Below are 14250 nucleotides of genomic sequence, written 5' to 3'. Positions count from 1 at the left end.
TGAAAAATCATGGCAGGGAGACACGACAAAGAGAGGATGTCACAATTTGGAACACCCGACAGACTGCGTTCACTTTGAATCAAGACTTCCAGTCTGGGCACTCGTTCAGTGGAAAAATGTGTCTTCAATTTTCCACTTTTGACAAATAACAAAAGAGGAAAAAAAGAAAATGCTGTAGCCTATAGAGACTTGCCTATCAGATGAAATGCAACAGTGATCTGCCATCAGATAATGCAAGGATAATCCATTAATGTCACTCCATGGGTTCAGTCTTATCAAGACCTTTCCATATGGCCACACTGTATACTTTGAGAGTTGTAGTTATTAAATATGATGAAAGAAAAAGGGTCCTAGAAGAGCTCTAGTAAAGCAAATCCTTCACCGATGCCGATGCCATAACTCACGTTTTTAAAGTGAGTCACTGGTGGATTTTTCCTTTGATCAGATCCACCTTTCCACCATGTCTTGCTTGCCTGAAATATTTGTGTAATCTCGCTGATGGACATACTGTGCAGGCAGATGCACAGAAGAGAACGTATAAAACTCTGAAAGAGGAACTGTTTGAAAGTAGCTTCAATAGAGTTTAATGAAGCTTAGCAAAAGTTCAATCAGAAAGACTAATGCTTAAACAGTTTACATTCTCTCTCTCACCATGTCTCACATGGGTACACCGGGGCCATTTCTCCTTCCATTTACATCAGCAGCTCTCAAACGTCTTCTAGAGCGGCCCACTTCAAAAGCTAAAAAAGTTCACCTACACCCCATACCCTACTTTTTACTTTTTTTAATCAATCAAGCTTGTGCAATAGTATCAGAAAAGTCTTGTTTGTGAAATTCAGCTGGTGTCACATGATATTTTTCACACAATTGCCCACCTCCCACCTGGGGTAGCACCGCGATAGTCTTGCAGCAGTCTTCTGCTCCTGTCAGCGGTCATTTCAGCATCCCATTAGTGCAACCCTTTTCCTCGCCTCACGCTTTACATCACCGCCAGTGTTCACGGTTGTTGTCCTTCCAACTAAGTTCATCACATCCGTCCAGATTCTTTAGCATCACTCTTCAGCCCTGCTCCACCGCTCCCTCCATCAGGGAATATTTGTGCACAGCTCATTCCATCAGTAGCCTCTTAAATATTACGTTACAGTAAAACCTGATCACCAGAGACTCCTCACCTGTGCACCTCACGCCAAATCAATCAATCAATCATTTAACCTCTCAGCCTTGTTTTTGACTTGATTCCCTCCTGTTTGAATTCAGCGACGCGTGTTCTCAGTCAAAAAAACAGTGTTCACAAATGCACACAGAACCATCTCGTGAGTAAATACTTGCTTTCTTCTATGATCCAAGCATGAGTTTAAACATAGGTGCAAAACTTATATTTGTACATACAGATGCTGCAAATTTGAAGCTGAGGTTAAATTAATTACATGATTACTGGAATTAATATTGTTTCTAGTTATGGTCAGTAGTAGAAACAAATGGACATACTTTATTAGGTCACTGAATAAATATATTTTAACATAAAGCAATCCATCACTGACAGGTGCTTTACTGGACGTAACACTTTGTGTACATAATTTGAAATGGAAATTTTGTGTTTGCGCTTGACTTTAATCTTTCTAATTTACCTTGGCGCAACAGGCCACGGTGCCTGGATATTGCTCAATAGTGGACAGGGCCAGTTTGGCAACAAAACAAGTGGAAAAATATGCACAAAACCGCAGCACCGTAAGCACTGAAAGAGGAGGATTTTGGTGTGAAAATACAGATAATTCTGCTTCTTGTGTGGATTAGGGGTACAAGCTACAAAGTATCCACTAGTATATAACAAAGAATTAATATGAATGAACACACCTCTCCTAATGGTTAGCGAGCTTTACTCTAACAGTTCGTTCTCACCTGCGCTCCTGAGAAACCTGCCGGTGTAGGCTGTGACTACTCTGGTGCTGGGGTTATAAAAACCATCTCCACAGTCATAACATCCATCAGGAATGGCTCGTGGAGGATGTAAATCTGTTATCTGAGATTTTCCTGTATGAATAGATGGAATTATTATGATTTGACTGAGGAATGACTTAGAGGTAAAACCATCTATTTGTTAGGCCAGTGATGAACACAGACTCTGGCTCATGAAGCAGGATGACAGAACTGCCTGCATAACTTTGCTAGGTAAAACAGGCACCGAAATAGAAACAGCTGTTCAGATAAAACTCACAGTTTACAAATTATCCAGCACTGAGAGGAAGCTTTCAGCCAAACAATACAGAGACTTGGCTTGTACACTATATGCTCATCATTCCTTGTGTGTTTGTTTAGGAGTGGTCTAGAAAATAAGATCCAACCTGCAGGTCTGAGGCCATTGCACCTCTCAGTGTAGAAGCGCCTGTCATAGCCATCGCAGTAGTTCCAGTCCTTCTCCTGGTACTGCAGTCCATCTGCAAAGGTAAATGTCCCCTGGTGTGGAAGCACACACAGACCTGTGAAGTATCCTTATAATTAAGTCTGCTTAATAAAAACCACCAACCAGTGATATCTTACAAATAGAAAGTGAGGGTTTTCATTGCCAGGAAGCTGTAATATCTGTATCCTCCACAATCCCAGTGCACTGTTAGTGAAAGAAATGTAACGGGTGCTTCTCAAATCACTGAAAAACCCAAGATAATGCACAGATCTCACTGATGACAGTTATCGTAGGGAATATTCCGGCAAACTTTGCTGTATGTAAGGTCTGGGTCTGGGTTATTCTGCATACCCCAGGCCTGGTTTCTGGAAAGATGAGTTGAAGCTGCGGTTTTCAAATGTCAGTTTTGAGTTCTCTGAGAACCCAGAAGAATTTAAATTTCCCTCCATTGTCTTTCGATTGACGCAGAGCTCTCAGTGATGAATATCTCCAAACCTCAGCAGATAAAACCAAAGCTGTCTGCACAGATACATATCTCAAGGAGAAAGTGGAAAAATATGCCTTTTGGTATTTTGGGTGAACTTTATTTATCCTCAAGGGATGATGCAAGAAAGGCACTGTTTGTTGTTTGTGCTTTGTTGCTCTGTATGCTCCTCTTTTCTGCCTCTTTTCTCCCTCAATCCCCCCCCAACCAGTCACAGCAGATGGCGGCAGACGGCCGCCTGTTTTTTTTGTTTGTTTTTTTGTTTGTTTTTTACAGCATTACACTTTCCAGTCATTTTTTAGCTATATATTTTTTTTCATTTGTTGTTCCATGCTTTCCTAATTTTTCCCAATAAAAATATCCTTATAACTGTCGAAATCTTCCAAAAAATACACACATTTTCTTTCAGCGCATAAGGAGAGTTAGATACTCTGGATAGTTTTAATTAGAGTTTAACTAGAGTTCAACTGTTATAGTGATATTTTTAAGACCAATATTAATACTGATATTTGGTGATTTACAAATCTGATATTGCAACATATCAGCGGATATTTTTTTCCTTTCAGACACACATAACATAAACAGACTTCCCTGGCGTTTATTATGTATAGTTATTTATTTAGTTGTTTACGTTCTACATGACTCGATTGAAGCTTTTTGAGCCACTCGAAAAAATATTTTAAGCCATTCATAAGCAGTGTTGGTCAAGTTACTTGAAAACAGTAATTAGTTACTAATTACTGATTACTTCAGCAAGAAAATAATCCCGTTACTTTACTGATGACTTATTTTCAAAAGTAATTAGTTACTTTATTACTTAGTTACTTTTTAAAAACATGATACACAACCTGAATACGTAATAAAGCAATAGAAATGTAATCAAATGAAAAAGTCTCTTTTTAAAATTTGTTTTATTAGTTTTAACCTTTTAACTTTATGCACATCGCATCTTGCAAAAAATAAATTATATGCAACAGTCTTTGACTTTGAAGAAATTTGTTTAACATTTAAACCTATTTTCTGCATATTCCAGCATATAAAATAATTTTTTGTGTTTACACTCACTCTTTCAAATAGATGCAAGTAAAACACAGCAAAAAATAAATAAAATCAAAGATTCAGCTGTCGTTCTTAAATCTATTTTCACTTTTTTAGCAGAAATGGGGCTGTCAGAGGTTTGCCAGGTGCCGCAGCTGTCATGTCAGTGGGGGGATCCGGGGCTTTCTCTGTGAATTTCACATTCATGGCAGCATCCTAGATAATTGCTCAGATTTGAAGTTTAATTTTTTGCTGTAGAAAGAAGTTTTCCTCACATGCAGAGTTTACAGTGGAGTTTATGTTTTTGTCACTTTTAAAGGAATAAAACTTGAAGTAATGTAAGTACTTCCAAGCTTTAATGCTGCATGGTCGTACTCTCTCCTGCACTCCATACTATCCATTGTTGATCTACACACGTCTTTTTCTGCCACAGATGTCGCATGCTCCTAAGACATTGTCATGAGAAACTCTCACAAACAAAATCACGGTTTAGTAACGCAGTAACGTAGCCTGCTTACGGGAAAGTAACAGTAATCTAATTACTGTATTGCAATAGTAATCCCTTACTTTACTCATTACTTGAAAAAAGTAATCGGATACAAGTAACGTGTTACTTGTAACACAAGGATAACTGTAAGGTCAAACAGGAATGTCACCTAAGATAAAGCTTGCAATCTACTACAATAAGGAAATCAAAACAGGAACCCAGAAATCCAACAAACACAGAGATCATAACGGGAAACACCTGAAATAACAATAAAGCTCCACAGAAGCCCAAACTAACAAGCTCAAATATATTCACAAGGAATTCAAAATCCCCAAAACAACAAAAAGCTAAGACCTTGACATTTAGTCTATCTAAGTCATATTCAGAGTACATCTCTGAAACCAGCACTAGGTGTGTAACCAATAAATCTGCTCCACTGAAGTGCACCATTATCTCATGTCAGTGAGCCGATAGGGATCCAGGAACAGCAGCTTTGATTAATGCTGTCAACTATACGGCATATGTATGGGTCGTAACGCTGCATGTAGGTAAGTTGCAGGTCTTTCACTGGCACTAAAAGCAGGTGCTGGGTTGTCTGGGCCAAGGTTTGTCATGGTTAAGAGCTACTATCATTTCAAATGAACCGCAACAGCAGTGATGATAATAATTGTAGTGATTGCTATCGCGGTGAGGTCCATGAAAGTTTACTTCAGAGCAGGAGAGGCTAAAGATCCTACCGGAAAAAAAGGCAAGCCTAATTACTACGATAATAACTGTGAGTGATTGCTAAAAGGGACCAGATGTAATATCAGATAATATCAGCTATAACCAATGTGAAACACACACAGTCATGCATGTGGCTGCAAACAGTCTGACATGAAGGGATGGAGACGCATACAAAACTGTTCACCTGTTTGGCTATGCCGTTTTCCCAGGTGCTCTCATATTTACTTCCATTTGGAAAGTACAGTACTCCTTTGCCATGGAACATTCCATCTTTCATCTCTCCCACATATCTTGTACTTGTAGGGAAGGTGTACTCTCCTTCACCTTCCATCCTGAAGCAGAGAAAAAACACACTGTTTTATGAACTGTGTTTGAGCATTCGAGCACACACAAACACACGCACACATGCAAACACTGTGTCTGTGGGTCTTTTTCACAACTACGGACAAACTACCTGCCAAATTTTGTTGCCCCATTGTAACTGCTTCCGATGTGCTCCATTAACACAATGTCCTGCTTTCTACGTAGGGTGAAAAAAGCACACAAAGTCGATCTAAAAACTCTAAAAACTGAAAACTGCAGTGAAGTGGTATACTGTTACCATGGCAATGACGCAACAATACGACTGTTCGACAAGTTAATGGTTTCTACTCATCTTAAGAAAACATTTTTCATAGTTTGTTGGATTTATTCTTTTTTAAATAAAATATAATAAAGGGTCAATCCAATTTTATTTTTTTGAAAATGTCTTTTTTCAGTGCGCATGCGCCTCCGCGTCGCTCTGTGAATTGCGTCATCAGAGCGCGGCCACTAGCTGACAGTAGCAGGGGAAGTTAACTGACCTTCTTTACGGCCTCGTCGCTCGCACTAGAGTCTGACGAGGACCTTGAATGTTTTTCACCAGCGGTATTTGAGCTTCTTGATTTCTTTAACTGCACAGCTACACAGTCATGCCCACAAAGCTGGACGTCCCCACCCTGCAGGAGCTGAAGGTGGACGAGGTGAGCGGCCATTATTGTTTAGCATGAATGAAGAAGACGGGACAAGCCAGCTAAGTAGCTAGCTGAAGGGCTAGCTGCTGTACGGTTCATTTGAAAAGCTGTAGACTTTACTTGCTAAGATAGTTAAATTATATTGATGAATGCTATACATATGTGAGTGAATATTTACTATATCACAGGAAGGCGGTAAATATTTCGGCGCCTTTATGATAACTATTTTTAACAACAATATATGGCGTTAACTTCTTGAGTCTTTTAAGTTTAGCAAATGTGCATTCAGAATGTACATTTGCACTCGTGGTTATACCTGTCAGGGTGAAAAGAGCTTACGATTCCATTCGGTTCTCAGACCAGTTTGTTGTAGCAGTGGTATTTGACACATTGAACTTGTCCTTGGAAGTCAGGTGATAGCTGTCAGCAGCAGCAGCCTGTGCCTGTCCAACAATAATAGCACCGATGATAAAATAAACGAGCCTGCACCAATAAATGAGATCTGTCCTAACATCGGGCACTTTATCAAGCTTTTGCTGAAGCATACTCTTTCAGCTTGTGAGACAAACTTTCTTTAAGTACAGTAAGAATTTTGTTAAATACATGGCAAGACCCCTGCAGATATTTTAAAGAGAACATGAAGAGCAGAATATAGTGTATATACATATATTTATATGTTGTAGAAATGCACCAACATGTTGACCTTGTTGAAAGATTTTGATATTAATATTTGATACAGATAGTAAAATTCACTTGTATAACAAGTAGTGGCTGAACAGGGTCAGACAGAAGCAATGCTTGTATGTCTGACCTGCATTCGTATTGTTAAAGCTGCCTTACCCCCCAAAAGAGAAGACACAAAGAAAACAACAACTATATCATTAACTTATGTAGCCCTCAGAAATATTGTTGTAGATAATATAAATAATTTAAATGTAAATAATTTTTAATGTCATTGTTACTACATAATTCAACACCAGCAACAGAGATATTATTATTTAATCTCATTTTTTTCTTTTACTTTAGCTTTTTGTATATTTAAATCCTGAAAATCTCGTGAATAATATTTACACTCCTGTTTCATTTGTGAACAATTGATTTCACCTTAAACATTATTTGCATCATTTTTCAAAAATAAACCAATCATTACATTTCATAATGTGTCAAATGACATCAATGGCAAACAGTGGTTGATGTCTGTTTTTTTTTTTCTCACATTAATTTTGTGCTGGCTAAATGTTTACAAATGGAGGGTGACGTGGAGATTAAAAAAGTTAATAAATAAATAATAAATATGCAAGTGTTTTCCTTTGATAAAATGGAAATGCAAAACAAGTAGATGCATGCGTTGGCTATAGCTAAAGTTTTATGATAACACTGACCATGCTTCAATTTTACCACGGGGGCAGTCCTAGTAAAATATTCAGATTTTAAAAAAGCCAGAATTTGTGGGCTAAGATGGTCATTCTCATGTTAGAATTTGTACTTCTGTGTAGAGTTTTGCTTCATAATGCATTTATTTATTGTATAGTTTGTGTTTCTTATTGGACAAAAATAAACAGTCAACAGTTCAGACGCTCAAGGACATGTTTTCACAGCAGAAACTCTAACATGTTGAGCGTGCCTGCTCTTCATGAGATAATAATGCATATAGCAGCTATAAATTAAATCACATTAGTAGTGATCACTACAAGGCATGGTTGTAATGGGAATACAAAGTAGCAACACAGCTCTTTCTTTATGTCATATCATGCTGTTTTTTCTTTATTAACTGATCAATACAAGGTTGATTTACAGTTGCTACTGGGCACTGCATCCAGGTTTTTGTTTGTTTTTTTAAACACAGCCCATCTAGAGAGAGACATTGCAAATAAACTTTGGCTTCACTGTGGTCTGTCTTATGTTTCATGTTGATATACCAAAATAAAACTAGTACTAAGTGCTACCTTAAAATACACTGTTGTTGAATTGGTGCTATATACATAAAATTGAAGTGAACTAAAGTGTGTCTCATGAAAACACCAATTGCGTAATTGTTATTTGTTAGTGTCTCTGGTAATTATGTTCCTTTTTCATTCTAATTGTCTTCCATGTGTTGCTATCTGTGCAGATAAAAGTGTCCTCTTCGGTACTGAAGGCTGCTGCCCACCATTATGGCTCCCAATGTGACAAACCCAACAAAGAGTTCATGCTCTGCCGCTGGGAGGAGAAGGATCCCCGGAAGTGCCTAGAGGAAGGGAGAAAAGTCAATGAGTGTGCACTCAACTTCTTCAGGTAGTAGTTTGGTGCCATATAGTTCTGGTGTGAATGGATACAATATCTGAAAGTGAACACTGAAAGCAGGAGACTATATATAAACAGGACCGGATTGATGAGGCCTTAGATGTATTGTCTGAGCAGTCTGAATGGTGAAAGGATGAGCTTTGTCATTTCTGCAAGAATAACATTTTTCCTTATGCCTTGGCTTGACGTTGTCATGATATTTGACAGAAAGGCGATACTTTGGTGATTAGGCAGAGTAATTATATTTTTAGAGCTGAGGGCTGCTGCGTTGTTGTCATCTGCAAAAGTGAACAGTGTGCTTGTGGTCAGAGAGTGATTGAAAATGTGGCTTGACTTTGGAGCCAGCTGAAAGTGCAGACTGTGGGAGTCCATGTGAAACTCTGGTCAGAAGAAGTTTGTGGTCAGATACTTTTGCATTTCTTGGTGATGGGCATGTGGGTAAGAGAATGTGTTCTGAGGTTTCAAATGCTGCTCTTGGACAGTTGTTCCTTCAGAGTTCAAAGTTGTTGAGCTTACAGAAGACTGCAGAGTTGGGAAGTTTCATATTCTGTATCTTCTACTGCTAATAAGCTTTTCAATCTTTTGACTTTTGGTTAAAATAAATTATTAACATAACGGAGTAAACTTTCTGGTAAAGTTGAATATGTGACTTAAAAGTAGTGCAAGGGAAGAAAAAGGTGGTGATAATCAGGTTTCCCTTTCTAGCCCTAGGGCTAGTAGTGAAGTAGACAGAGAAGCTGATCCTGGTGCAAAAAAGGGGCTGATGCTTATATGGGGTATTCCATGTTGAATTTGAATGCATGGTGCCTCTCACCTAATGACTCAAAGCACCACTGGTGAGAGTTTGCAGTGTTAGTGATGGCTGATATAGCCTCAAATTTATATCATGATATTTCTAAAAAATTTACAGAAATTATTTTTTGGTGGGGAAAAATAATGAACATTTTATTGATGCTGAGAATTTATAGGTAAATCATGTCCCTTTTCTGGCTTCTTCCTGGTCTTCTTTTCCAATGAACTGTCAGTGCTACTGTCATTGATGACACACTTCCTAATTATCAGCAGAATCAATCAGCAGCATCACTGTTATAAAGCAATAAGAGTGACACCACACAAGTCATCCGTAATCTTTTTTTTCCCTGCATACTTTAAGCATAAAAATACAGTTTAACACTTTAACAATAACTAAAGTAACTTGAACTCTGTAACTCTTCAGGAGTTGCACAACAGTGTCACACAGTAAAACTATACCAAAAACATATTTTCAACTTGAATTTCTGAACTTTGGATCGAGCTTTTAGCCATCTGCTTGTTTTTCCATCATGTAACCACATCAGTAATCTCCAGCCTCTGTTTGCTCTTCCTGCCATATGGAGTGTAACTAGTGAGTGTTCCAGCGACACTCGGTGGAGTCATTTGTTTGCATTTAAGTTGCACCTCATCAGCTGCTTGTATCTCCTCCTTCATAGCACGGTTGTACTTGACAATGTGCTTCTGCCTCAATTGGCGAAACGTGTTAGTTTCCACCTTTGGCAGGAACAGGAAAGAACTGTTGGAGTTTGTTGAGGTAGCTGCCTTTTAGGTATTAAATCATCATGGGAGGCTGATGCTTGGCTTTCGGACACGGCCGGGCTGATCCTGTTGTTGTGCACTAGGGAACATAAATTCATGGCGTTGCTATAGCAATGATATTGTGATATGACATTTTTTATTTCACATAAAAATTTATATGGATCTTATCCAAGGACCAGGGGACGATAAGTGGTTTACAAAAATCAATATGCAAACAATGTTTTTGTGTTTTCCAGACAAAGGGAGGAAATGCTGCCAGTGTATTAAAGCAGCTAAAAGTGCAGCATGAGATCTGTTAAATAAATTAATTAATTAAAAAGATTTTAATGACAAAATCCAAAGTATGTCATCCTGAAATCCATGCTACCATTTGGTTTGAGACTGTGTGCGTTGCTGTTGTCAAATCGGTTTTGCCTGAAATGTTTGCAGTGGCTAATATGAAATGCTAATTTAATGTATGTGAAACATAACTGGGTGATTCAGCATCTCGATCATGACATCACCCAGGTTCAGGAACTAGAGCAGGTCATTTACTGATCAGAAGGTCGGTGGTTCAGTATGACAATTATCCAAAGTACATCCTAATGTAAGATGGGGGAAGATGAGTGCTCAGCCTGTGCAGTAAGTTATGGGAAGAAACCTTTAAGGGTACATCTTTTTGTATTTTGCTGGTTGATTTGTGCAGTGACATTTTTAATGAGATCAGTACGAGTCTCAATAGATATTTTATCAAAATGTCAGTTTCTTCAACTTTAGGGTTGTTGCCGGATACGTTGAAGAGTTATTTTCCATTGTGTAATTTGTGATTATCACACAGCCACTTGCCCTTTTGCATCATTTGTATCGTCCTGTTGAGTCACTATTTATTTCTGCAAAGCTTTTTATTTATCATGTTCTCTTTACTTATTGATCAATATATTGATTTTGACTTTATAAAAATCAGTTCCAGATTTTTGTTTCTCTGTTCTCTGGGTTACTCAGCCTCTTCTCTAAATTCTCCAAAAACATAAGAATAAATTATCAACTTGAGCTCATTAAGTGTGATGTAGAAAACACTCCAGTAATTTTCTCCCTCTTTAGTAAAAAAAGTGGCCGATTTAGAACATGAATAAGAAAATTACCCATGAAGCGTATTGTGTCCATAAAACTTTGTGGTCTGGCCTTTTTCACTTTTAAGTGGAGTGTCTGTGTTTACTGAAAAGTTTTATTCTGAGCTTTGGTTATGTTGTGACGCCTGTGCAGTAACTGAGGTGCTTTTGTGAGAGAAAAACCTGCAATTATGATAATGAAGATAGATTTGAGAAAAGTTGTAATTGCACCAGGGGCCTGTTTTGATTCTCTGGTGTTTCTGGCAACTGCCAGCCACCTTTAGGTGTTCTTGTTATAGAAAACCAGCCCATAGCAATCAGATTCAATCAACAAGTGACCGCTCACAAGCAGAGTAACCATACGCTGATATAAGTTCCTAAATACATTTGGTTTCTTGAATTTGAGCAGCTCTGTCCATTAAACTCTCAAATCATTGACTTCTATAATATGCATTCTTTTGAAAATCCCACTATTGTCAGCACCAGTATCGTACAACTAGGCATCGAAACATCAAAATTACCTGCCTAATATTGTGTAGGTACCCCTCATCCCCCACCAAAACAACTCTCAGCCGTTGCTGTATTGATGGGATCTCTGGATGGTGTCCTGTAGGTTGGCAGTAAATCCTTTTGGGTCCTGTAGGATGTGGAGAGGAGCCTCTGTGCATCTGACTTAGTTTGCTTCCTCCAAACTTCCCAGATTGGGATCTAGGAACTCTGGAGGTCAGGCCAGTGGCTTAGGCTTTTTGTGCTTATCGAATCATTTGTGAGCAGTTTTTGCACTCTGACATGGCACATTGCCCACAGGGTGGAGGCCACTGCTGTTGGGGAGTGCTTTCACTTTTTGGAGGGTGGAGGTGTTAGCAGTGGGTGTGGTGCATGGGTGGTGTCCGTCAAAGTGCTAGTCACATGAATGCTGGGATCATTTCCCAGAGAACATCGCATTTAAAAAATACGGTCAATATTATGAAATTCATCTCTGTGGTTTTAATGTTTAAATAATGGATGATGGATAAAAATTCATTATATTTTAAGAGAAAGATTTCCACTTCATGCATTGCAGATTCAGTCTGTATGAGGATTAATCCTACTCCTGCATGTTATGATGTCTGTCTGTCTGCACTGCGCCTTTTAGGCAAATCAAGGGGAATTGTGCCGAGTCCTTCACGGAGTACTGGACCTGCCTGGATTACTCAAACTTGGCAGAACTCCGTCACTGCCGTAAACAGCAGCACGCTTTCGACAGCTGCGTCCTTGAGAAACTGGGATGGGAGAGACCTGACTTGGGAGATCTGTCTAAGGTGAGACTGGTGAGGGATTAACTTGTGCATTTGCAATGTGAGTACTGTAGCTCAGTTGATGGGCTCTATTCATGTTGATTGTGGGGTATGTATGATTGCATCTTATGCAGTCTCATTCAGCTACAGTTCTGAGCAGGCAAATAGTTTTATGCTGCTTTGTTTTTTTTCCTCTTTCCATAAAACCGACATTTTTAAGGGGCTTGTATAACACTGGCAATCACTAATTTAGGTATCAGCAATCAAAACGGAGCCAAAAAGCGATGCCAACAATAGATTATTAGACATTTATTTATGTAGTCTTTTAAAAGAACTTCTGCAAAAAAAAACCAAAAAAAAAACCTGGGAGCGTTTGAATGGTTGTAATCAACTTTCTGGCTGTCTTTCATTTGTTAGACAGAGATATTGTGCACTGACTCAAACATGTGAACAGGCAAAGAAAAGAACAAAAATGTGACTTTGTAAAACTGTGAAAAATGTTCTGGTTTAATGTGCATCTGGACTGAGTTTCTGGCTGCTTATATATTTAAAACAGATTCCATTTTTGTTACTCATTTTGGAGAACTTAAATTAGCAAACTGCTTTTTGTAAGAAAGGTTAGGAGGCAAACGGTGTGAAGGTGGGACAAAACGGGGGAAAGTCTGGGCGATTTGGGGGGAAACAAAGACGTGCAGGGATATAAATCATGACAAAGGATGAGATGCTCAGTGAAAGGCTAAGGAAATGTTCAGGGCTTCAGCTGTTGACAACTTGTATGGTTTCATTTTAGCATGGACCTATTATGCAGTTAAAGCATAATCTCTTGTCAGAGATTGGCACAGGGCATGTGCTATATTGTTTCATAATAACTGCCATGTTTGACATCAGTGTGTCAATTAATATTTGAGTGATTCTTCAGTGTGTTTATACTGTGTATGTCTGAGAACTTATGGTTTGTGTGTTGCTTTTCTTTCTTAGGTCACCAAAGTGGCGACCTCGCGGCCCCTGCCAGAGAACCCCTACCACTCTAGACCTCGTCCAGAGCCCAACCAAACCATCGAGGGCAAACTGGAGCCTGCCAAACATGGCAGCAGGTTATTTTTCTGGAACTGGTGAGGCAGCTCTGGAAAATCAGTCACCCTCCAAAGCCATGGGCTCTGTCCAAAAACAGCTAGGCTTCTTGTGACTGTTGATACTTCTAAGATAGTTCTAGGGTTTGAATTTCTCAGCTGCAAACACGAGCATTAAGGATGCTGGATTTGGACAGGGTTCATGCCTGAACAGTCATTTTTTTTTGCAGCTGTACTTCAAACATTGTCCAATAGTTTGATTAAGGAACAAAGTCCATGAGTCCATACAGCTTTCAGACCACCTCTGTAAATGTAAAAAAGTGAACAAAAGCAACATACTGTTATTATTGTTGTCCGAAAATAAAGAAATAAATTATAAAGGAGCTTTCTGGTTTTTTTTTTTTGTTTTTGTTTTTTTTTTTTTTTTAAATATTTATTTCAATGCTCAGTTAATATTACTAATGTGTTTTAACATCTTAAACATTTCTGAATTTAAAAAATATATATATTTAGGAGCTGCACATCTGTGTTTTGTCAGAGTGATTCAAGGCGAGGTTAAAGGTCAGGGTTCAGGGTCACTACCTGCAGCCAGAGAGCGCTGCTGCTGCTTCCTCGTTTTCTCTCGGCTCACTTCCTGCCTCTGACCTGGACTGGAAGAAGACCAGAAGGGTAATTTTCAGAGATGCACGGTGAAGTGTGTTTATTGCTGCCGGCGCACGTGTTCATGACCTTGAGTGGAAGGAGGTGAGAAGCCTATTGAAAGTGGCCCACTGGTCTGTGGAACATGGAAGACTGTGCCAATGTACACACACGTGTGCTCACGTATCACTGG

The 14250-nt window shown here is 38.9% G+C and overlaps 2 protein-coding genes across 3 annotated transcripts in view; one reads left to right on the top strand and one right to left on the bottom strand.

Moving 5' to 3' along the window:
- Positions 1 to 5785, bottom strand: part of morn5 (MORN repeat containing 5) — a 38360-nt gene extending 32575 nt beyond the window's left edge. For both annotated transcript variants that reach the window (XM_025908647.1, XM_003444391.5), the window contains exons 1-4: positions 5591 to 5785; positions 5321 to 5468; positions 2343 to 2454; positions 1900 to 2031 (exon numbers count right to left, since the gene is read on the bottom strand). In XM_025908647.1, coding sequence (XP_025764432.1) covers positions 1900 to 2031; positions 2343 to 2454; positions 5321 to 5468; positions 5591 to 5637 — 439 coding nt within the window. In that variant the 5' untranslated portion in view covers positions 5638 to 5785. The remainder of the gene's footprint in view (positions 1 to 1899; positions 2032 to 2342; positions 2455 to 5320; positions 5469 to 5590) is intronic.
- Positions 5786 to 5919: 134 nt separating this feature from the next.
- Positions 5920 to 13798, top strand: ndufa8 (NADH:ubiquinone oxidoreductase subunit A8). Its single transcript, XM_003444331.4, has 4 exons — positions 5920 to 6137; positions 8239 to 8402; positions 12207 to 12372; positions 13327 to 13798. The coding sequence occupies exons 1-4, from the start codon at positions 6087 to 6089 to the stop codon at positions 13462 to 13464; spliced, it is 519 nt and encodes a 172-aa protein (XP_003444379.1). The 5' UTR covers positions 5920 to 6086; the 3' UTR covers positions 13465 to 13798.
- The last annotated feature ends 452 nt before the right edge of the window (positions 13799 to 14250 follow it).

The sequence above is a fragment of the Oreochromis niloticus genome, linkage group LG7 (assembly GCF_001858045.2).
Source record: "Oreochromis niloticus isolate F11D_XX linkage group LG7, O_niloticus_UMD_NMBU, whole genome shotgun sequence".
Lineage (NCBI taxonomy): Eukaryota > Metazoa > Chordata > Actinopteri > Cichliformes > Cichlidae > Oreochromis > Oreochromis niloticus.
The sequence above is the reverse complement of the archived record's forward strand: the minus strand, read 5'-3'. Positions and strand labels throughout refer to the sequence as shown.

Excerpts from the sequence above, each read along its gene's own strand:
- ndufa8 (XM_003444331.4), top strand. The coding sequence starts at position 6,087 with ATGCCCACAAAGCTGGACGTCCCCACCCTGCAGGAGCTGAAGGTGGAC. Across the intron at positions 6,138-8,238 it reads AGGAGCTGAAGGTGGACGAG|ATAAAAGTGTCCTCTTCGGT; the intron begins GTGAGCGGCCAT and ends CTATCTGTGCAG. Across the intron at positions 8,403-12,206 it reads TGTGCACTCAACTTCTTCAG|GCAAATCAAGGGGAATTGTG; the intron begins GTAGTAGTTTGG and ends TGCGCCTTTTAG.